The sequence below is a fragment of the Hyperolius riggenbachi genome, chromosome 4 (assembly GCF_040937935.1).
Source record: "Hyperolius riggenbachi isolate aHypRig1 chromosome 4, aHypRig1.pri, whole genome shotgun sequence".
In the NCBI taxonomy this organism is placed as follows: domain Eukaryota; kingdom Metazoa; phylum Chordata; class Amphibia; order Anura; family Hyperoliidae; genus Hyperolius; species Hyperolius riggenbachi.
The window spans coordinates 121338041-121361871 of NC_090649.1; the positions used below are offsets into that span (position 1 = coordinate 121338041).

Genomic DNA, 23831 nt, shown 5'->3' on the forward strand with positions numbered 1-23831 from the left:
AAATAAACCATCTACAGAGTAGTGTTGACCAGTTCAGCACTAACCTAAAGGCTCGTACACACGTCTTATTTTTGCAAACGACCCATCGCTTGGACGTCCAAGCGACCGGTCGTTCGGATGTCAAATCGGGCGTGTGTACAGTCTGTCGTTCAGCTGATAAAACTGGACTTGAGCGATCCGCCAAGCCAAGCGGATCGCTCCAGTCCAGTCTTATCAGCTGAACGACACTGTACACACGCCCGATGTGACGTCCAAACGACCGGTCGTTTGGACATCCAAACGACGAGTCGTTTGCGAAAATCAGAAGTGTGTATGTACCTTATGACTCTTACCCCCTAACAATGTTGTTTCTGTAACAAGTGCTGGTGTAGCCATATCTTTACATTCCACTGATAGTTACATGGCGAGGTCTGGCTTCGGCTGTTTCCCGTAAAAGAGGCACTGTGCCCCTTACACCCTGTGTGATAGTCAATGGTGACGTTAAGGTCTCACCACCACTAACTACAAATATACACTGCTAAACTTGGGGAGAATAAGAGTTTTTGTTTTTAACTTCAGTATGGATTTTTTGTTTTCAACTTCAGTAGGGATTTAACTAAACCCACACTGTTGTGGATTTAATGAAACAAACTTTTCTTAGTAGGTGCATTCAGATGACTGCAATCACACAACCATAGACTTACTAACCTTCCACAATCCCTAACTATGATCAAACAACACACTATACAACCATAAAATGGCCCTGTAGTTGATCACTGCCTCTCTGGCAGTAAAGTTGTACAGTTTGCTGTCCTACCACCTAAGCAGTACTAGCTGCAGTCACAATCATGGTTTACTGAGCAATGGCAAGTCTACAAGGGTACATTTTTAGTTGAAAAGTGCTAAAAAGTTATTTTAAATTGAAAAATTATCTCCTGGGAGAAAACTCAGGTGAAAAAGTGAATTGCATATGGCCCAGGCTGTTAATTAACTGCATGTGAAAATAACTACAGAGGAGGCAACTTAACTACAGAGGAGGCAACTTAAAGGCCCATACACACGGCGGATTTTTGCCAACGACAGGTCGTTTGAACGTCCCGTCGTTCAGTCGTCCGCACGCCAAATCGGGCGTGTGTACAGACTGTCGTTCGGGTGATAAGACTGCTTTTGAGCGATCCGCCCGGCAGTGTATGGGCCTTAAGGAATGAAGAGATAAGATAACGCTCTCACTGTGTGGTGGCAAGTTATCTCTTGCCTTATTATCTCCAGCATGATCTTAGTGAATTGAGGCCATATGGCTTGAAAGCTGTGAAGACCTTCCCCTCTTCCCATGTGATCATTGTATGGCCTCAGTGTGTATGAACAGGCCAGGTGATGTTGCCAGGGGTGGGGGGTGGTAAGAAGGGGAAGTAGCTGGTGAGAGTCATGACAAGGGTGGGGTGGGGCATCACTGAAGTTCAACAAGCCTTGTTAGTGACCTACCTACATTTCTGTTGTAGTAGTAAGGCTGTATACAATACGGTCTTAAAACCAAAGAATGAGCCAGGGACCCAAAGTGTAGGAGTGCTTAGTGGAGGCAAAGTAAGTAAATGTCACAGCCTCAATAACGTCAGCTGTTATGCATAATCCATTTTCCCCTTAACTCAGGTTTACTTTAACAAACTCTAACAATGCTTTATGAAATGTATTCAACAAGAAAAGCGTTTAAATAAAACATCGGTTCTACCCATATTGTTTGGCTATTATCTAAAGTGTTTTATTTTGCCATTATTTTAAAAAAAAGGCAATGTGCAGGTATGGGGCTTTAACATAGCTCATGAGTCATGAACCCGATAAAGTGCTAAACTATAACTTACACCCAATTCTACTATCTCAGTAGTAGAATACAACTGAGGGCAGATACAAGCGTTTGTTTAGAGTGCCATTCCTGATGTGGTCACCATCCAGCTAGCAAAAGCCACAATAAAATGCATTGATAGCTATAGTGCTTGCCACATCTGTATGGAAGTTCTGACAGCTAGTAAGTGAATGGGGTGTGGATTAATGGTCACTATATTATCGCTACAAAAACTTTTGTTTGATTTATGGTAACTGCATGCCAAAACAGTCTAGAGTTGTAGGAACCAAATCAAAGGTTCCATACTTGTAGCACCCTCAAGAAAAAGGGACTGCAATGGTAGATCGATTGTAAAGGTCCATAGACACTTGCAATAACGTTTGTCCAAAACGATCATTCTTAAAAGCTTCAAATGGCCTTTTCCGTGCATCACAGAGTTTGGCTCTCTGCCAATCGGTGTGTGCTGCTCTGCGGAGAAGGTAGGGGGAGAGCAGGTATAAAATTAGATACAAGGTATAGTTTTCTTGCTTGCCCCATAGTTGTCAGCCTGAACACACTTGGACTAAAACGATCCGAATTGTTTTAGGGGACCTAAGCTGCAGGAGCGCACCGGAAGGCTAAACACTAAGGACACTGCTGTGGATCAGTGACTGTGGCAACTGACACCATATTGTATCAGCTCATCGTTATTTGGTTTTGCTTTATTCAGGTCTGCTTTAATGAAGGATCCAGCTTACAGATAAATACACCCTCTACTTCTGAGCATCCAAAAGCTGCAGAGACACAAAACGCTCATTGCCCGATCTGACAATTTACAAGTCACATGTGGCAATTATTGTATGTCTGTAGGCACAAATGCTGGAGGGCGTACATGGAAACAGGGTGCCAGGAACATTTGGGTTCCCAGAAAAGCCAATAGTAGAATATCTGTAGATTTACCAATATTCGACTGTTAAACAGTGGAAATGACAATAGTACAATATTGGTAATACATACTGATATTTTACTAAAGCTAAACATAACCCTATTCTCACACTGAACTCTCCCACTATCGGTGCCTTACCTTAACCACTACTCCCATAGCTAACCTTAACCACTCCCCCATGGCTAACCTTAACCAACCACCACTGCTAACTTTCACCACCCACCACCATGGCTAATGTGGGAATACTGATTAATTCACCAACTTGCAGCATCTGATGTTGACCACATTTCAGCAAAAATTGGATTGAATATCAATTGGAATACTGCCCACTCTGAGTCAGTTGCACACTGCTCTTAAATACAGCCCTGTGAGCTCCAGCCGTTCGATAACGGAACAAGTATTCCCAATCACTTCTCAGGGGATATTTTGATAAGAACTCAATTGACAGTTCCCTAGGTTTTTGCTAGATTTGATGGTTTTATTGAATCTAATGTCTAATCTATTAAAACATCTAATAGCGTATGGCCAGCTTAAGTGTCCCTAAGATCATAGGCCAACTCTACTTGGGGAAAGAGCAATTTACTGGGTTAAATCTTTTTGGTTTATTGCTTTTTCTCCAGACAATTTGGCACCAGAGATATGTATTCATTCTTTATTCCCCAACTCATAGCAAACAACACGTTTGTTCATAAACGGTCTGCAGAGTTCCCAAGGGATGTTCGATAGTGCCTGCACTTCCGAATACCCTTAGAAACGTAGATGTAGATTAAAAGGTATCCCTCTGCCTCTCCTCCTCCCTTAGACAAATAGTAAGTGCTGGCAAAGCCCTATCCTCACTTTTGTTCCAATTACTTATTGGACTGTAGTCCCTTATTTAGCTAATGCTCCCAGATTAATAGTGTACATGAATGGTTGTGCTGCAAGGTTAGATTTCACCACCAGGTGTCTCTCCAGGTAAAGTCTAAAGTTCTAGGGAGCTATACCAATACCATATGTTACTACATAGGGTATGGGTAAATTACCATCTAAACTAGAAATTCTCTTTTCATTATAAAAATGTAAAAACATCCTTTGGTTGCATAGACAAAATTACTTTCCATATACTCTAGTTCCTGCATTTATCATCTATTTTAGATTCTTTCATATAACATTACAGAATATTATCTTTTGAATGGGCAATGCACAACTGATGACAAATATGCTTTCACTGTGTTAAAGTGAACCCGAGGTGAAAGTAAACTGATGAGATAAACAATTGTATTTTTTTCCTACTCCTAAGAATGACTTTGTTATGTATCCCATGGTTTTCTTTTATATTTAAACATTTACAAAGTAGGTTGAATGTTTTATGGTCTCTAATCAGTGGCAGCCTATTAAGTGTCCCAGAGTTAGAAAAAGGTCAATAGTTCATGTATTTTATCTATCCTTGTCCTCAGAAGTTGTATTCTGCCAGGAAAACTTTTATGGCTGTAATTTGCTTATCAGAGAGGTTTTCTGTATTCCCGACAACAAGACAGGTAGCTGTCATTTACATGCCTAGAAATTAACTCTTTCAGGCAGGAAAATAAAATAAGTAAAATAGCCTGGTTATTAATATGTTTTGCACTGTACATACACGTTTATCTCATCATTTCACATATACTGGTACACTTTAACAATATAATTCACCTAATGTTATGTGCTGATCAGATGCATGAGATAGAGCTCTTCTATTGACCCTGGTTGCAATGAGCTGTCTCCTAGATAACACAATAATTACAGTATAGAATGCTGTACAGTACTTTCTGTGTGTAGTATAATATGCAGTATTTAAAGAAGCAGTCCACACAAAAATACCTCACTGGCTTCCAAGTTGATATAGACAGCCAATGGGGACTTGTGCAATCTTTGTTGATAGTGCCATTTTAAACATCTGCTGATGGTCTAACCATTTAAAAAAAAAATTGTATGAGCTTCAGACATCATGAAAATAAAACAGCTCCATTAGGAAGGAAGGGAATGTTTAGTTTTGCGGGCCCTCCCAGTAGATGAGCGAGACTGCCCCTTTAACAAACTTATACTGTACTACAAACTGTTCAGAACGTGTTATTTGGCTAACTGCTAGCAAGAACACATGTAGTAAGCTGACCATTATACACAGAATTAGTGCAGAGATGTACAGCTCTGAGAAGCTAACACTTATTAACACTTGACTTTGTATTAAAGAGCCAGTAAACTAAAAAACTGCATGTTAGTCTATATAAAAAGCATTTCCATAATAATCTGGTAGTTGTAGAAATGTTTCTAGAGCTTATTAGAATGGATAGTAATGGATAGTACTTTGCATCAAAGTAGACTTTCTGCAATGAAAGGCAGCAGAAACCTTCAAGTGTGAAGTGGCTTTTGGTCCATGACAACAAGGTGATTCTATTGCTGGTGACGCAAATGATATCAGGAAATTGCCCAAATATTTTAACATAGCGGATGTCGTCATCACTGATAACGCTAGAGACTGAGTAACAACATCGATTCAGGTAGTAACAGCGAGAAACTGCTTGGTCAATAATGACTATAGATAGTCAATTTCCCCTGTTGGAGAACTTGTGGATCATTTTGTAATTCTCTGATTGGCTGGTCGTGATCAAGTTTCACTTCTTCCTGTGCAGCCTAAACCAGGATCCATTTCAAAGACTTACAAATCAATCACGTTTTAGCATGCATTCTCCTTACGCAGACTTTAGTTGGGAAAATCTGACTGTTTCTGCTTCCTATGGCAGTCAGTATAATGTTGAGTACCTGGCAAGAGACCTGCCTGTGTGACATAGATCTTAAGCTTAAACACTATGCATAGACATGAGAAGGAGGACGGAAGATCAAACTGCTACGTTGCTTTGGTGGAAGAACTATAGCATAAATGTGCATATCTACATATCTACATGGCTTTGTGTGCATGTTTATACAGTATGTTCTGCCAAAGGGTCAGCTATAACCCTCGGAAGCCACATAGGAAAGTTATAATATTTATATTGAACAACAAGTGCGAGTTTGTAGGTAAGGAAGACAGTTCTGCTCACAAGAAGGCCTAACTGAGAGAAAACGTTGCATGTTTGTGTTAAGAGTGATTGGCAGAAAAGTTAGTTGCGTGTTGTCCGGTATTAGTCATGGAGAGAATCCGAATACAGAGCAACAAAAGTTGTTTAGGTGATACCTTTAATGACTAACTGTACAAGATTTCTTTGCCATATGGTTCTGATCCAGTTCTGAAACATGCCTGAAGAAGAAACTTAAAGTTTTGAAAGCTTGCAAAAAAATCTTGTACAGTTAGTCATTAAATGTATCACCTAAACAACTTTTGCTGTTATGTCTTGGATTGGCAGAAAAGTGGCTGTGGAGGTGTCCTGCAGAGGCAATTCAGAGTATTGTACAGTAGATGGAGTGATCCCTTCTATGTGAAACGTCACCAATAGAGTTGCTGTTCGAATTTGGCTTCTTGAAACTTAGAAAGCCGAATCTGCCCTTTGCCACATCTTTCCAAATGTGGACGTGGTCAGGGGAAGTTCACAAATAAGTGAACTCCCCCTGACCCTGTCCACATCTCGGGGTGCTGAAGTATGGTGACAGGCAGATTCGGGTTTTCAAATTTCAATAACCTGTATTCAAACGCCAACACTAGTCACCCATATGGCCATCCTACTTTGATCCTTACATAAAAAAACTTAATCAAAACAGCAAAATAAGCAGAAACTTCTTGAGGCATAGACAAATACATCACATTATTTCTAAAACCATATTAAAATACTGTGAACTCAAGAAATTTGCTTTGTTTTTTTAAAATGTCTCACAAATATTTTAAAAAGCCAGAACCCAGCCCTAGGTGAAAGGCAAGATACGCTGAACTACATCCCTACCGGTAGAGATTATATGTAAATTTTATATATATATATGTAAATCCAAACCCAAAATATTGTTTTAAAAGAAGATCTGTTCTGTCAAAGAGGACTCTAACCCAGTTAACCGAGTTAAAGTCCTTGAACAAAATCAACTTGAAAGTGAACATAGCAGTATGTCTACAGGGACTTTACAAGGAGCAGGTGGTTTCGGCACCAAGCGTCGGCTGTGTAGTGCCCGAGTTGGGCGCCGCTATAGCAGTATTGCTATAGTCCGTGACCCGCACTTACGGAATTTGGGGTTACAGCGATCGCTGAACCCCAATTTACTTCTCTCTCCGAGTTTCTACGACTCAGGAGGGGGAATAATATTTAACACCGCCAGGAATGCGAGTGGCAGCAGGGTGAGCCATCACCCTGCGCTAAACTCAACGGCGGCATATATATACATATGCATTTTACAGCAGAACACCTATATTACAGCAACAATTTCTTAAATTCTGGTCAGCTTTCGTTTGTCATTCATTAAAGATGGCCAATCGCTATTCAAAAGTGGCTCAATTTGACAAACAATCTATTAATCCCCGGTGCAATGCGGTGAAATGATTGCTATCATGCATCAGGAGTAATAGATTGTTGCACAGAAGCTATAATTTCACCACCTTGCTCCATTCAATCTAAATCAAGCTTCAGCAGAAATCTAATAAAAAAAAAATCTATCAATACCACTGAACTTGCTAGCTTGTACTTACACAGCCGTCAACATCCCACCATCTCCCCCTCCTCACCATATTGATTTAGAGCCAGCAGATAGTTGTACAATTGAATAAAAGCAATCAAATGTGGTAAAATATTGACTACCGGATGGTCAAGCTAAGCCACAGGAACGTGTGTGCAAAATGCACAATGCAGGCTAACAGCAGTAATCAAGGTGGTCCAAGCCCTACACAGAGTTCTAGCTTCTCATTCTATTTTTGACCAATTTTATGAATAACTACAAAACTGACAGCAATCAGTTTCCTCTTTTCTAGATATACTCTTTAACTATGTATGATATTTGTTGTTTGCTTTACTATGGCCTGCAATATGATGTATTTAGCTATGTCTCTTCATTTCTTAGTGTGTATTTGTAGATTGCTTGGTTATATACTGTTACCTTTACATGAAGAATAAGTAGGGTTCACATACTGATGACGTTTCACAATAATACGTATGGTACAACTACTGTCTTCTATAAAATCCTACTCATTTGCACCTTTTTTTTAAACATGAGTTAGCTGAATATGGTGATGTGGAGTATCGTTGATTAGGCTGGTGCTACCCAATGCAGTAAGGACATGTAATTTGCTCCTATACAAAACTAACATTTTCTTTTTAGTTTACTGGCCCTTTGACTACTTTAAACCATGTTTGGTTCTTTAGGTCAGCGACCGACCACTAGAAGCAAAATGGTTTATAAACAAAATAAATTGCTTGTTTTAAAAGGTTTCACCACAATCATCTACGGGACAAATGGGTTATCAAAACTGGTCATTGTCTTTAGCTCCGTGAAAGTCTTAGCGCTCTCTTTCAAGGAAGAGTGATCAGAATTCAGATTTTCCTCCAGGTTGTAATGTCTCACCTTCCAGTGCTTCCAGCCCTTCGGGACATCCATGAGGACACTGCTTTGTAATGCAGCAGGTTGTGGAGTCATGAAATGGTTGGAGTTAGTTTCCCCGATGGCATTTACATTCTCTACAGGGCTTGCAGTACTAACATTCTGGGGGCTGACCTCTGTAACACTACTGCTGTAAGACAATAACGGAGCTTCACTGTCATCAAAGGAAAGAGGGAAACTTTCAGGCATGTTCGCTGAACTCCTTTCCCTCGTTGTTTTTGAGTCTTTATAAGTGCTACTTGCAGGTTTACCCCAGCTCTCTACTTCCATGGCGGATGGTTGTAAGCCTTTACGTTCCTTATGCTTTAGTCCTCGAAAATAGTGTTTTTTTTGGTGCATGACCAGGGCAGCAGCAGTTTTGCAAACTTTTGAACACTGAACGCAAACAAACTCTTTATCATTCTGTTCCTCTAAATGTTTTTGCTCATGACTGTTCCTTGAAGAGACGTATAGGAACTGCTGGAAGCAAAATTTACAATCGTACATTTTTTCTCCAGTGTGAATCCTCTCGTGTTTTTTCAGTGTTTTATGTAAGGAAAAAGTTTTGTCGCAATGTTGACATGTGAAGTTCTTTCCGCCCTGATGGATGCGTTCATGTTTGCTTAAGTTTCCAGGGAAGGAGAAGCACTTGCCGCATACCTTACATGAATAAGGCTTCTCTCCAGTATGACACCGCATGTGAATCTTCAGCGTTGAAGGATTCCGAAAGGATTTTTGACACAATTCACAAAAAGAATCCTTAGTGCTCAACGGCCACTCTGTAGCAGCCCTTTCCTGTTCAACTGTCTCTTCCTGTTCATCTGTGTTTTCCTGCTCAGTTGTCTTTGAAGGACATTCAGAGTCCAATGCCTCTGGGGGATCTTCTGTACTATTCACATTTTCTTCAGTAGCCTCTTCAGATGAGTACTTTTTATCTACTTCATCTGCATCCTTGTCGGTGTGTCTAGGCTTACTGTGCTTTTTCCTTTTCTTCAGTTTCCTGAATTTCTTAAAGTGCTTGGATTTCTTTTTGGGTTTGTAGTTATAATAAGGTCTCCATGGTTTGTCAGACACATCTTGGTCACTAGCGTCATCACAAACCTCTTCCATCGGGGGACTATCAGATCTACGAAGACGGATGGAGCATCTTTCCCGCTTGTCATCGTCTGAGTCTAGCCACGATTTATTGGATTTTGAATCCGAATGCTTTGGTTTTTTACTTTTTCTGAAAAACAAAGAGGATCCAGAGATCTGCCGTTTCACCAGAGCCTCACTTCCAATCTTTACGGTGATTTGGCAAAGAGGAGCTATTCCACTGCTGACTAGAGTACCCGGAAGAGCTGGTTTGGCTATGTATGTTTCAGTTTTGTTCCCTTCACGAATAACACTTTTGTATTTTTTAGATGAGGGTGCAGAAACAGGCAATTCACGTTCCTGCTGAGAGTCTCCATTTTTGTACCCTTCAGGCTGCTCTACTTCTGTAGCTGCATTTACATCTGCAGCTTCCGAATTACGTTCCTGACTGGCATCTTCTTTTTCTGGCGAAACAGTGGAACGGTTGTGATTCCATCCTACTCCATCTGTAGCCGTTCCAGTTATTGCATTGCCATGCATAATCACGGAGGAGACCCTGCTGCTATGCATAATCACTGAGGGTGTGGCGCTGGTATTGTTGATAACAGAGGGAACAGTCTGATTTTCATTAACTGCACTGTCACTCTGATTCAGTGTAGAAGCTGAAACGCAAGAGGGAGAATTAGGTTTCATGGCTGGCAAGACACTTTCATTTTTGTTAGACTGTACGATATCAAAAGGCCATATATCTTGAGTTGTTGTTGAGCTTGTCACATTCTGTGATGGAGCATCTAATGTACACGAAAAAGTCTCTTGGCTATCCAAAGCAAATGGCTGTGCACTAAGAGTAGTCTGAATAGCTGTGGAAGTACCAAATGAATTCTGACCTTGGAGGGCCAAAATGGGCGTAACTAGTGCAGTCGTTCTAGGGGTTTTCAGTGGAGGCCTCTTACTTTTCATTGGCAAAAGTCTGTACAGTTTATAAGGATAGATGCTAGGTTTTAGCCCCCTGTTTGCCTTATTGCCCACCCCAAGTCTTGGGTCGATACCATGGGAAGATTTCTGATGGTTCTTAAGGATATAGTAAGTCATGAATGTTTCCAGGCAAAATATGCACTGGTATCTACGGTCACCTGTGTGCCAGATTTCATGTTTGGTTCGATATTCTGCTAAGGCGAATACTTTGCTGCAGTAATGGCAAGGGTACGATTTCCTCCATGAATGGACATTTGAGTGCCGTCGAAGACTAGACAGCGTTAAATAATTTCTTTTGCACACGATGCAAACATAGAATATTTTATCATCCACTATCTTAACAAAGTGGTCTGTTGCAGATGAGGAGCCATTGATCAGAGCATTCGGGTTATTTGCTGGGTCTGAAGGATTGTATTTGTCTACAGAGGCATCGTGTGAAAGACTGTTGGACAACCTCAGTTCTTTGTCCATGTGCCCAACTTTAAAACAGATTTGTTCATGCCGCTGCAGGCGTTTAAAGTGAGCAAACTCTTTGTTGCAGTTTTTGCAATTAAATGTCACTTGGTGCTTTTTAGTAAGAGGAAAAAGACCAGCATCACAGAACGGCTGACTGACAGGGGGGTTCCCAGGAGGAAGTTGTGATAAAATGCTTTCATTTTCCCTTTGGTTGTAGAAATCAGCTGGGTTGGCTGTCTGCTCTGAGGAGCAGCTTGCATTATTTGAGGTACATGTCTGGATTACAGCTTGTGGGTTAAACCTCTGAGGTTCTTGCACAGGCATGCCGTTGGTTGTCTTGGCCTCTTGGATAGCAGTAACTGTACCTGAGGTTGAGCATTCCTCATTCCTTGTATGACTAACTCTGTTGCCATGGTCAAAGGGAGAGTCTTTCTTGTAGGGTGCATCTCCAGAAGATACCGCATATGAATGTTCAGCCAATGTGTTTACTGGCTCTCCATCATTGCACACACCATTCTCACAGGTACTGTCTTCAGTGAGGCCTGAGCTCTTTTTAAAATTAGCTCTTAAATCAAGGGGAGAAAAGCCATTTACTTCCGTTTCTAAAATAGAAAAGGCATTAGTAATTCTGGGTCCATTGGCAACAGCTGGGTCGTCTCCTTTTTTATCCACAGCCTCTGATTTCAAACCATTCTCTCCTCGATAATATGCAGGTGGCACATTTCTTTCAGGTTCGGTAGAGCATGCCACAGTGGTGGACTTCTTGGGCGGTTTAATGTTTTCCAAAAAGGTTATACCAAGCTTTTTGCCGGCATCTGCAAGATCAGTCAGGGTCTCTTTTTTCTTCACGGCTATCTTAGAGCTGTAAATAAAGTTCAAGATCTCAGTGAATGTATCGGCTTTTAAATCATTGAGCTCCAGCACATTTCCCTGAATTAAGATGCCCTGACTGCGGAAATGGTTTCTAAAGTAGAGACTGGAGGCTGCCAGGATATTTCTGTGTGCCTTGAATTTGGTGTCCTCCACCACAATGGTGACATCACACAGGAAACCTTGCATGCGCTGCTCGTTTAGACTGCAGAGAAGGTTCTCTCCATGAAGACTGTCCGCTAGGTCTTCTGAAGTGCACATTCTGATCTAATCATGAGACCCTGTAGAGAAACAACAGAAATGGAAAATATTTAGTTGGCAGAAGCATGTATACACTCCTATACTTATTAATGAGGTCTTAAAATCTACCCAAGGTGAACCTTGGGGTGAACCAGAGGCCGCCCTTTTTCAGGTAAGTATTTCGTACCCAAGGCTCACTTTAGGCCCCTTTTACACTTGGGCACTGTTTTTGCATTGGGTTACGCTTTTTGCACACAGAGTAACGCAACAGCAAATAAAGTGTATGAGGCCCAGTACACTAACCGTGCCGCGTTGCCCTAGAAACTTACGATTCACGGCCGACCTGCCGCAAAGTCAACAACACATTTCCGTGCCCCTTCTGCGGTAATGGAATAAATGGAAGGCAATAGGCGATGCAAATGTAATTTGTAATTTGTTGGCGGTGGCAGTGCGGCTTGCATGTGCGGAATGACAAAATACAACAGGGAAGCCGGGAATCCCAGTGACATACTTCCTTTCCAGCAAAGAGTATGTCACAGGGCGAGGGGTGGCAAAGGGCGTGCAAGCGGTATGTGTGAGGGAGTGTGCCGGGGTCCTATGCATATGACCCTGTTGGCGCACTCTGCCTCAGGGTCGTATGAATTGATTGTTTTGACGTTAGGATGCGAGGGGCGCAGAGCAATCACACCGCAATGCTCACCACCAATATAAAATCAGCCTCAAAGCACAACTAAACCCTAAAATAGAGCAAAACATTAAAAAAAGGTCTGCACACCCCAGTGTGGTTCAATCTACGTTTATTCCATAAAGCGTGACATTATGCCATTCAGCACCAGCGAGTCGTTTGGGGCTACGGAGGGTCCCCTTTGTCAAGGTAACAAGCAGAATGGTACCATTCTGCTTGTTACGTTGACAAAGGGGACCCTCCGTGGCCCCGAAACGACTCGTTGGTGCTGAATGGCATAACGTCACGCTTTATGGAATAAACGTGGATTGAACCACACTGGAGTGTGCGGACCTTTTTTGAATGTTTTGTAATTACAGTCTGGATCCTGCATTCCCACCAATGGTGTGAATGCAGGATCCAGACTAAAATAGAGCAAGACATATTTTAAAGAGACACTGTAACATCAAAAATATCCCCTGGGGGGTACTCACCTCGGGTGGGGGAAGCCTCAGGATCCTAATGAGGCTTCCCACGCCGTCCTCTGTCCCACGGGGGTCTCGCTGCAGCCCTCCGAACAGCCGCCGATAGACCCGACTGTCAATTCAATATTTACCTTTCCAGGCTCCTGCGGGGCAACTGTGGCTGCTTTCGGCTCCGAAGTAGACGGAAATACCCGATCTCAGTCGGGTCCGCTCTACTGCGCAGGCACCGGAGACTTGCGCCTGCGCAGTAGAGCAGACCCGACGGCGATCGGGTATTTCCGCCTACTTCGGAGCCGACAGCCGTCAGAGCGCCTGCGCAGGAGCCGGGAAGGTAAATATTGACGTTACCGCTGTACGGAGGGCTGCAGCGAGACCCCTGAGGGACGGAGGACGGCGTGGGAAGCCTCATTAGGATCCTGACTCTTCCCCCACCCGAGGTGAGTACCCCCCAGGGGACATTTTGACGTTACTGATTCTCTTTAATAGCAATCAGATTGATAAGTAAATATAACCAGTGTATAGAAACAAAGTGGTGCACAGAATACATGTCATAGTTTACATAGGTTTCCCAAACTCTGCTACAGCTGGTTTCCTCTCCCCCTCTGGCAGGGGTTCTCAAACTGGGTGCCGCGGCACCCTGGTGCGCCTCGGGCACCTTTCAGGGGTGCCTCGGCATGCATCCCCATCCTTTATGCAATACCATCAGGTAATGCAACCGCACACTGATATACAATGTGGCTGCATTACCTGCTAGTTAACCTTTAGTCCCTGCAACCATGGATGAAGTTGAACATGAGAGGAATTGCGGTGCCTAATAAGTATCACTAGCTACTTGGAGTGGGTCGTCGCCTGATAAGGGTCATAACGGCATTTTGGTAGTTGTTTTTGCCAAGGGGTGCCTTGAAATAATTTCAAAGCCATCAAGGGTGCCTTCACCCAAAAAAGTTTGGTAACCACTGCCCTCTGGTTACAGCCAAAGGACAGGTAAACTAAGTGACACTCAAAGTAGGAAAAACAATTAGAGGCTATGGTAAATGTTCCAGCATTCCTGTATTACAGTAGAAAAGGTGTATTCTGTGTAAGGATGCAGTTTTGAAGTGTGCAGGAAGTAGCTGGTTAACAGTTCTAACACCACAATCTGCCCACAATAAACTTCTCAGAATCAAGGAGTCCTAAATCTGTATGGAGGGGTGCACAGCTGCAAGAAAACACAGCTACCAATCACATTTCCAAAGGTAATACTTAAGGTAATTTACACACTATGAGAATTTTGCTTGTACAGTTTTGATTTTAGTAGGCATTTATAAAAGGCATACTTTCCTTTTTGTCTAACTGCATGTGATGTAATTGCGCTTTGCTGATTCCATCTAAGGACAAGCAGGAAATTATCCTAGCATGCAAATCTCCACTTACCTAGGATACTGAAGTTGTGTTAGCAAATGAATGCCGCTAGCCGCCCACAACCAGCATGTCTAAGATGGTAAGCAGATGTCTAAGAAGGTACCAGCTGATGTGCAGCGATTAAATTTATTTTGCTAGCAGGGCATCCACTTTTCAAAAGAGCAGACATTTGCTTGTTAGGAAATATCTGCTTATACCTGGTTCTATCCCTAAATACAAGTCCATGAATCTGTACAATGTGAAACAATTAGTACATCTCCAAGACAACCAGTCTGCAATCTCAACAGTTGCTCAAATAGGGTGGTGTGCTTATTCTTGGCACAAGAAAATACAGCACTATGGTCCTGATCCAATTCACTTTTCCTCTAAGTTTTCTCCTAGGTCATATTTTCTCATCTTATAAATAATATGCCTTTTAAGCCACCAGCAAGCAAAAAATACTCAGAATAATTTCGACAGAACTTTTTCCCCTACATTTTTAACTGCAGAGTGCTGAAAAGTTATGTTACAGAAGATGAAAAATTACCTTCTAGGAGACAACTGAGGAAAACTCCTGTTTTCTCTTAGAAGATAAGGTGAAAAAGCACAGTCAAAATTAATTTGAATACTGTATTTTCTTTCTTGTTGATGGCTCAAAAGGCATTTGCTAAAAAGATATGGAAATATTGCCTAGGAGAAAAAGTGAATTGAATCTGGCCCTATAGCTCTAATGCTAGCTACACACAATGAGATTTTCTGCCAGATTTCCTGCCAGATCGATTATTTCCAACATATCCCATCTGATTTCCAATCGATTTTCCCTGGAAGTGAACGGAAAGTCAATCGGAAATCAGATCGGACATGTTGGAAATAATCGATCTGGCAGGAAATCTGCCTGAAAATCTCATTGTGTGTACTAGGCATTAGCATCGAGCTTCCCGTAACAAACCCAAATCTATAAATAACAACCCTAGCTATAAATAACAACCCTAGCTATAAATAACAACCCTAGCAAAAACACTTACCTAAAACAAACACTAAAGATTTGTATTTTTGTGGCCCTCTAAACAGCTCAGTACATCTGGTTGAAAAGTTTTCTCATAGATCCTTTGGAGATAATTTTACATCTTCTTTTAAAAACAACTGTCCAGCACTCTGCACTTGAAAAAGTACTAAAAGGTAAACACAGGTGCTGTCAAAATTATTATTTTTTTGAATGCTGTGGCTTGAAAGGGATTTTACTGATGAGGTGTTAAAATATCGCCTAGGAGACAACTTGGGAGAAAAAGTTCATTAAATAGGAGCCATGGTGTATTTTACCTTTCAAGTTTGTATTGCAGTCACTAGGGGGCAGACATGCCTCTGAATGACAGATCTCTTGCAGAGATCACTGGGCACAAGAAACCACCCAGCTACTGTTCTCCAGAAACCAGGGAAGCCACCAGAAGCTTTAAAGTAGCCCTGAACTGGGTTTTTATCAAGATACTTGATAAATCAAGTATAAATCAATTATAATACTTTTCTCTTTTACCTGTGGCTCTGTGAGTGTGACATACTGTACCACACCATCCTCACACCCCAGCGCCCCCTGTGCTCCCCTCCCCCCATTCAGCCGTAATATTCAACTGAGCAGAACGTCGTATTGGCGGGGAGGAAGTGGCAGTTCCCCCTCCTCTCTGCCCATCCTTAGGAACGAGTCAAGAGTTTCAAAAGCTCTGTGGTCACTCCCACCTGTGTTGCCATGGCCCGCCACCAGTTTGTCAGCCGCGGCATATTAGACACGCTATCGCATCACCGCTACAATGCATTAGCCATTGCCACAGTTACACGTCTATTAAGCCGAGGAGGCTGTGGAAGTACAGTGAGAGGCCAGGCAGAGAGGCGGAGAACTTCTCCTGCCCAGCACTGATATTTGTTGCCGATTAGGAAAGCAGCACATAGTTGTACTCTCAGGATGAAAACTGAACCTTTTAAAGCAAATCTGAAGCGAAAATAAACTTATGAGATAATTAATTGTATTTGCAGTATGGATAATAAATAGAACATAAGTAGCAATCTTTTTTGTCCAACCTTACCAAATCTTTGTAGTAGAAGAGTAAACTGAGTGAATATAATGAATGAATAGGTTAGGGAGCCCCTTATATTACACAGACGTGGTAAGATTTGACAAAAAAGGATTGTATCATTAGTGGGTACCTTTAGGTCTGGTTCACACATAAATCTGCACATTTCCGGTCCACTACTATCCTGTCCTGTCAGTTTTGCATCCGTTTTCTATCACTTTTACCTGACTGGGCCGGAAATGTTTATTATGTGTGAACATATACACAAAAACACATACAAAACTGATAAAAAAACTGACAAGACTGGACCAGAAATGTACGGATTTATGTGTGAACACATCCACAGAAACACATACAAAACTGATACAAAACTGACAGGACTGCACAAACTAAAACTGCAAGGTAAAAGTGACAGTAAAGTAAAAATGTATGTTCCAAGATGGTCCAAACACTATGGTTGCTTGGTATCACCATTATTATTACATATGCACAGAGGATGGTCTGATTATGGATTGTGAGAAACATGAAAACGCACAAGTTAACAAAAAATATCAATTTCTAGCAGAAATTCTCTTTACTGCCTTACCATTAAACTTTTAATTGGCTTTGATATGCTTATCAATTAATTATATGATTGTGTCCAGCAGAAAATAAACACTGAGGGCCGGTTTCCACTTGGCCAGCTTGTGTTTTGCAGGATGCACACCGGCACTGGTAGTGATGTGAAAATGCAGCTGAATTGGGTGCGTGCTGCAGAAAACTGAAGCATGGCATCCAGAATTGCTTAAAAAAAAACACCAGACTATGAGGGGAGCAGACTCCCAAGGGGCAGAGGTCAGACTGCAAGAGGGGCAGAGCGCATACGAGCAGAGGTCAGACTGCGAGAAGCGCAGAGCGCAGAAGAGCAGAGGTCAGACTGCGAGAGGGGCAGAGCGCAGAGTTCAGACTGCAAGAGGGGCAGAGGTTAGACCGCGAGAGGGGCAGAGCGCAGAAGAGCAGAAGTCAGACAGCGAGAGGGGCAGAGCGCAGAAGTCAGACTGTGAGAGGGGCAGAGTGCAGAAGAGCAGAGGTCAGTCTGCGAGAGGGGCAGAGTGCAGAAAAGCAGAGGTCAGACTGCGAGAGGGGCAGAGGTCAGACTGCGAGAGGGGCAGAGCGCAGAAGAGCAGAGGTCAGACTGTGAGAGGGGCAGAGCGTAGAAGAGGAGAGGTCAGACTGGGAGAGTGGCAGAGCACAGAAGAGCAGAGGTCAGACTGTGGGAGGGGCAGAGTGCAGAAGAGCAGAGGTCAGACTGCGAGAGGGGCAGAGATCAGAAGAGCAGAGGTCAGACTGCGAGAGAGACAGAGCGCAGAAGAGCAGAGGTCAGACTGCAAGAGGGGCAGAGCGCAAAAGAGCAGAGGTCAGACTGCGAAAGGGGCAGAGGTCAGACTGCGAGAGGGACAGAGCGCAGAAGATCAGAGGTCAGACTGCAAGAGGGGCAGAGCGCAAAAGAGCAGAGGTCAGACTGCGAGAGGGGCAGAGGTCAGACTGCGAAAGGGGCAGAGCGCAGAAGAGCAGAGGTCAGACTGCGAGAGGGGCAGAGCGCAGAAGAGCAGAGGTCAGACTGCGAGAGGGGCAGAGGTCAGACTGCGAGAGGGGCAGAGCGCAGAAGAGCAGAGGTCAGACTGCGAGATGGGCAGAGGTCAGACTGCGAGAGGGGCAGAGTGCAGAAGAGCAGAGGTCAGACTGCGAGAGGGGCAGAGCTCAGAAGAGCAGAGGTCAGACTGCGAGAGGGGCAGTGCACAGAAGAGGAGAGGTTAGACTGCGAGAGGGGCAGAGCGCAGAAGAGCAGAAGTCAGACAGCGAGAGGGGCAGAGCGCAGAAGAGCAGAGGTCAGACTGCGAGAGGGGCAGAGCGCAGAAGAACAGAGGTCAGACTGCGAGAGGGGCAGAGCGCAGAAGAGCAGAGGTCAGACTGCGAGAGAGGCAGAGCGCAAAAGAGCAGAGGTCAGACTGCGAGAAGGGCAGAGCGCAGAAGAGCAGAGGTCAGACTGCGAGAGGGGCAGAGTGCAGAAGAGGAGAGGTCAGACTGCGAGAGGGGCAGAGCGCAGAAGAGCAGAGGTCAGACTGTGAGAGGGGCAGAGCGCAGAAGAGGAGAGGTCAGACTGGGAGAGTGGCAGAGCACAGAAAAACAGAGGTCAGACTGCGGGAGGGGCAGAGTGCAGAAGAGCAGAGGTCAGACTGCGAGAGGGGCAGAGATCAGAAGAGCAGAGGTCAGACTGCGAGAGGGACAGAGCGCAGAAGAGCAGAGGTCAGACTGCAAGAGGGGCAGAGCGCAAAAGAGCAGAGGTCAGACTGCGAAGGGGGCAGAGGTCAGACTGCGAGAGGGACAGAGCACAGAAGATCAGAGGTCAGACTGCAAGAGGGGCAGAGAGCAAAAGAGCAGAGGTCAGACTGCGAGAGGGGCAGAGCGCAGAGGAGCAGAGGTCAGACTGCGAGAGGGGCAGAGCGCAGAAGAGCAGAGGTCAGACTGCGAGAGGGGCAGAGGTCAGACTGCGAGAGGGGCAGAGCACAGAAGAGCAGAGGTCAGACTGCGAGATGGGCAGAGGTCAAACTGCGGGAGGGGCAGAGTGCAGAAGAGCAGAGGTCAGACTGCGAGAGGGGCAGAGCTCAGAAGAGCAGAGGTCAGACTGCGAGAGGGGCAGTGCACAGAAGAGGAGAGGTTAGACTGCGAGAGGGGCAGAGCGCAGAAGAGCAGAAGTCAGACAGCGAGAGGGGCAGAGTGCAGAAGAGCAGAGGTCAGACTGCGAGAGGGGCAGAGCGCAGAAGAACAGAGGTCAGACTGCGAGAGGGGCAGAGCGCAGAAGAGCAGAGGTCAGACTGCGAGAGAGGCAGAGCGCAAAAGAGCAGAGGTCAGACTGCGAGAAGGGCAGAGCGCAGAAGAGCAGAGGTCAGACTGCGAGAGGGGCAGAGTGCAGAAGAGGAGAGGTCAGACTGTGAGAGGGGCAGAGCGCAGAAGAGCAGAGGTCAGACTGCGAGAGGGGCAGAGCGCAGAAGAGCAGAGGTCAGACTGCGAGAGGGGCAGAGCGCAGAGGTCAGACTGCAAGAGGGACAGAGCGCAGAAGAGCAGAGGTCAGACTGCGAGAGGGGCAGAAGAGCAGAGGTCAGACTGCGAGAGGGGCAGAAGAAAAGAGGTCAGACTGCGAGAGGGGCAGAGCGCAGAAGAGCAGAGGTCAGACTGCGAGAGGGGCAGAGCGCAGAAGAGGAGAGGTCAGACTGCGAGAGGGGCAGAGTGCAGAAGAGCAGAGGTCAGACTGCAAGAGGGACAGAGCGCAGAAGAGCAGAGGTCAGACTGCGAGAGGGGCAGAAGAGCAGAAGTCAGACGGCGAGAGGGGCAGAAGAGCAGAGGTCAGACTGCGAGAGGGGCAGAGATCAGAAGAGCAGAGGTCAGACTGCGAGAGAGGCAGAGTGCAGAAGAGCAGAGGTCAGACTGCGAGAGCCATTTTGATGTCAATGGCTAATTCTAAAATGACAATCCAGCAGATCACCACTTTACAGATTACCAAAAAGCATTTTCCGCCTTGAATCTGGAGAATGCTATTGGCTACAATAGAGCAGAGGTCAAACTGCGAGAGGGGCAGAGCGCAGAAGAGCAGAGGTCAGACTGCGAGAGGGGCAGAGCGCAGAAGAGGAGAGCTCAGACTGGGAGAGTGGCAGAGCGCAGAAGAGCAGAGGTCAGAATGCGGGAGGGGCAGAGTGCAGAAGAGCAGAGGTCAGACTGCGAGAGGGGCAGAGATCAGAAGAGCAGAGGTCAGACTGCGAGAGGGACAGAGCGCAGAAGAGCAGAGGTCAGACTGCGAGAGGGGCAGAGCGCAAAAGAGCAGAGGTCAGACTGCGAGAGGGGCAGAGCGCAGAAGAGCAGAGGTCAGACTGCAAGAGGGGCAGAGCGCAAAAGAGCAGAGGTCAGACTGCGAGAGGGGCAGAGGTCAGACTGCGAGAGGGACAGAGCGCAGAAGAGCAGAGGTCAGACTGCGAAAGGGGCAGAGGTCAGAAGAGCAGAGGTCAGACTGCGAGAGGGACAGAGCGTAGAAGAGCAGAGGTCAGACTGCGAGAGGGGCAGAGTGCAAAAGAGTAGAGGTCAGACTGCGAGAGGGACAAAGCGCAGAAGAGCAGAGTTCAGACTGCAAGAGGGGCAGAGCGCGAAAGAGCAGAGGTCAGACTGCGAGAGGGGCAGAGGTCAGACTGCGAGAGGGACAGAGCGCAGAAGAGCAGAGGTCAGACTGCGAGAGGGGCAGAGCGCAGAAGAGCAGAGGTCAGACTGCGAAAGGGGCAGAGGTCAGACTGCGAGAGGGGCAGAGCGCAGAAGAGCAGAGGTCAGACTGCGAGATGGGCAGAGGTCAGACTGCGAGAGGGGCAGAGTGCAGAAGAGCAGAGGTCAGACTGCGAGAGGGGCAGAGCTCAGAAGAGCAGAGGTCAGACTGCGAGAGGGGCAGTGCACAGAAGAGGAGAGGTTAGACTGCGAGAGGGGCAGAGCGCAGAAGAGCAGAAGTCAGACAGCGAGAGGGGCAGAGCGCAGAAGAGCAGAGGTCAGACTGCGAGAGGAGCAGAGCGCAGAAGAACAGAGGTCAGACTGCGAGAGGGGCAGAGCACAGAAGAGCAGAGGTCAGACTGCGAGAGAGGCAGAGCGCAAAAGAGCAGAGGTCAGAATGCGAGAAGGGCAGAGCGCAGAAGAGCAGAGGTCAGACTGCGAGAGGGGCAGAGTGCAGAAGAGGAGAGGTCAGACTGCGAGAGGGGCAGAGCGCAGAAGAGCAGAGGTCAGACTGCGAGAGGGGCAGAGCGCAGAAGAGCAGAGGTCAGACTGCGAGAGGGGCAGAGCGCAGAAGAGCAGAGGTCAGAATGCGGGAGAGGCAGAGTGCAGAAGAGCAGAGGTCAGACTGCGAGAGGGGCAGAGATCAGAAGAGCAGAGGTCAGACTGCGAGAGGGACAGAGCGCAGAAGAGCAGAGGTCAGACTGCGAGAGGGGCAGAGCGCAAAAGAGCAGAGGTCAGACTGCGAGAGGGACAAAGCGCAGAAGAGCAGAGGTCAGACTGCAAGAGGGGCAGAGCGCAAAAGAGCAGAGGTCAGACTGCCAGAGGGGCAGAGGTCAGACTGCGAGAGGGACAGAGCGCAGAAGAGCAGAGGTCAGACTGCGAGAGGGGCAGAGCGCAGAAGAGCAGAGGTCAGACTGCGAAAGGGGCAGAGGTCAGACTGCGAGAGGGGCAGAGCGCAGAAGAGGAGAGGTCAGACTGCGAGAGGGGCAGAGGTCAGACTGCGAGAGGGGCAGAGCGCAGAAGAGCAGAGGTCAGACTGCGAGAGGGGCAGAGCTCAGAAGAGCAGAGGTCAGACTGCGAGAGGGGCAGAAGAGCAGAGGTCAGACTGCAAGAGGGGCAGAAGAGCAGAGGTCAGACTGCGAGAGGGGCAGAAGAGCAGAGGTCAGACTGCAAGAGGGGCAGAAGAGCAGAGGTCAGACTGCGAGAGGGGCAGAGCTCAGAAGAGCAGAGGTCAGACTGCGAGAGCCATTTTCATGTCAATGGCCAATTCTAAAATGACAATCCAGCAGATCACCACTTTACAGATTACCAAAAAGCATTTTCTGCCTTGAATCTGGAATATGCTATTGGCTACAATAGAGCAAAGTGAAGAACAGGATATTTTTAAGTGTACCTGAAGTGAAAAAAAGTGCCCCAAATAGGTACTCTCCTCCACTGGTCCATTGCAGCTCGTGGACAGCTTCCCCTTGCGCAGTACCACGGACCTGATTGGGCTTCGGTGGAAAGAATCGAGCCCGAATGGGTCTGTGCTAGTGGGTTGCACAAGTCGCTTGCAGTAGCATAGACCCGATCAGACTCAGCTTTTTCCACCGAAGTCCAAGCAAGTCCAAGTTACAAAGCAGCCTCGCCTCAGAAGTCTCAGAGCTGGAACTTGGTCGGAGGGGGGAGTCTCTGGAGAATCCAGAGGCTTCCCTCTCCTGAGGTAAGTATCCAGTATTTTATATCTCACAGGCTTACTTTACACCAGAGCTGTGGAGTTGGAGTCAGATCTGTAGTAACGATCCACATAGGACTCAACCCTTCAAGGAGTGATTTCCAACAAAATATTTATTTGTGCATTGCGGTCATACAGCATACAGATACGCACAACGTTTCGGGCAAAGGCCCTTTCTCAAGTGCTCACTGTGAGCACTTGAGAAAGGGCCTTTGCCCGAAACGTTGTGCGTATCTGTATGCTGTATGACCGCTATGCACAAATAAATATTTTGTTGGAAATCACTCCTTGAAGGGTTGAGTCCTATGTGGATCGTTACTACAGATTGGACTTTGTTTGTGAGGTGTGATGGGCCTCTCACCGCACTGGACTCCCCGTGTGATATAAAGCACCCTCTGTGGCCGGCAGGTACGTCTCACATTGAGTTGGAGTCAGAGCAATTTTGGGTACCTGAAGTCCAAGGTTTCATAATATGAGGATTCGTAGTTGGATGATTTTTGTACCAACTCCACAGTCCTGGTATTAGACTAAGGAGTAGGAGTTGTGTAGTTGAAGCAATTTTAGGTACCTGGAGCCAGAGGTTTCATGAACTGAGGAGTCACATAATTTTTGTACCCACTCCACCAGTGCGGTAAGCATGCCTGGATTTACCTCACAGGAGCCTATAGGCACAGGCATAGGTGCCAGGACCTTAGACCTCGACCTCCATGAACCTACAAACCCTCTCTGAATGACACCACAAGTGTGCTGGCTGGCCCAGCTGTCACTTCTCCCTTACTACCCTTGCCTGTCATAGGTAGTTACAGGTGTCCCTTAGCATTATGTAGCCAGAGGTACACTCAGTATTAGGTAGCTAGTGGTGCCCCCGACTGAAGGGAGATCTTGTCAGTAGAATGCCAAGAGCTGGGTGAGTAACCTGTCATTTACGCTTTGTTCGGGACTCTGCGTAAGGGCCCTTTCACACTACAGGGCTTTTTCGCCGTTTTAATGCCACGGCCATAGTTGGCGTTTTCCAAGGTAAAATGAAAGTCCATAGACTTTCATTTTACCTTTCACACTTAACGCTGTGTTTTGGAGCATTGCGTTTTGAAGCTCCCAGGAGCTTTTTTAGGGCCGACCGCAGCGTTTCTCATTACAATTGACAGTAATGTGTTGGCGTTAAAACGCCTGCAGCCAAAACGCAGCGTTTTAGCCTTTTACCGCTGCCTGTAGAGTGAAAGAGCCCTAAGGAAGGAGGGCGGCACAAGGTGAGGGGAGTACAAGGGGAGGGGAGTAAGCCGCCTTTCCATCTTCAGACGCATGTAGGCATGTGCATACAGTGCCTTATGGTAAATCTGGCTCTGCAGGTAAGTATTAGACTAAGGAGTCAGTTGAGGAGTCGGA

At 45.9% G+C, this 23831-nt stretch overlaps 2 protein-coding genes across 13 annotated transcripts in view; one reads left to right on the forward strand and one right to left on the reverse strand.

The window, feature by feature from the left end:
• Window positions 1–1349: 1349 nt before the first annotated feature.
• The window catches only part of ZBTB38 (zinc finger and BTB domain containing 38), a 135535-nt gene continuing 113053 nt past the window's right edge, over window positions 1350–23831 (reverse strand). For all 12 annotated transcript variants that reach the window (XM_068280489.1, XM_068280487.1, XM_068280486.1 and 9 more), the window contains one exon: window positions 1350–11899. In XM_068280489.1, the coding sequence (XP_068136590.1) occupies window positions 8109–11879 (3771 nt within the window). In that variant the 5' untranslated portion in view covers window positions 11880–11899 and the 3' untranslated portion in view covers window positions 1350–8108. The remainder of the gene's footprint in view (window positions 11900–23831) is intronic.
• On the forward strand, window positions 20166–22007 carry LOC137504700 (trichohyalin-like). The gene has a single exon (XM_068233286.1). The coding sequence runs from the start codon at window positions 20166–20168 to the stop codon at window positions 22005–22007; it is 1842 nt and encodes a 613-aa protein (XP_068089387.1).

What these genes read in the sequence shown, in the direction of transcription:
- LOC137504700 (XM_068233286.1), top strand. Translation starts at nt 20,166, where the DNA reads ATGCGGGAGGGGCAGAGTGCAGAAGAGCAGAGGTCAGACTGCGAGAGG.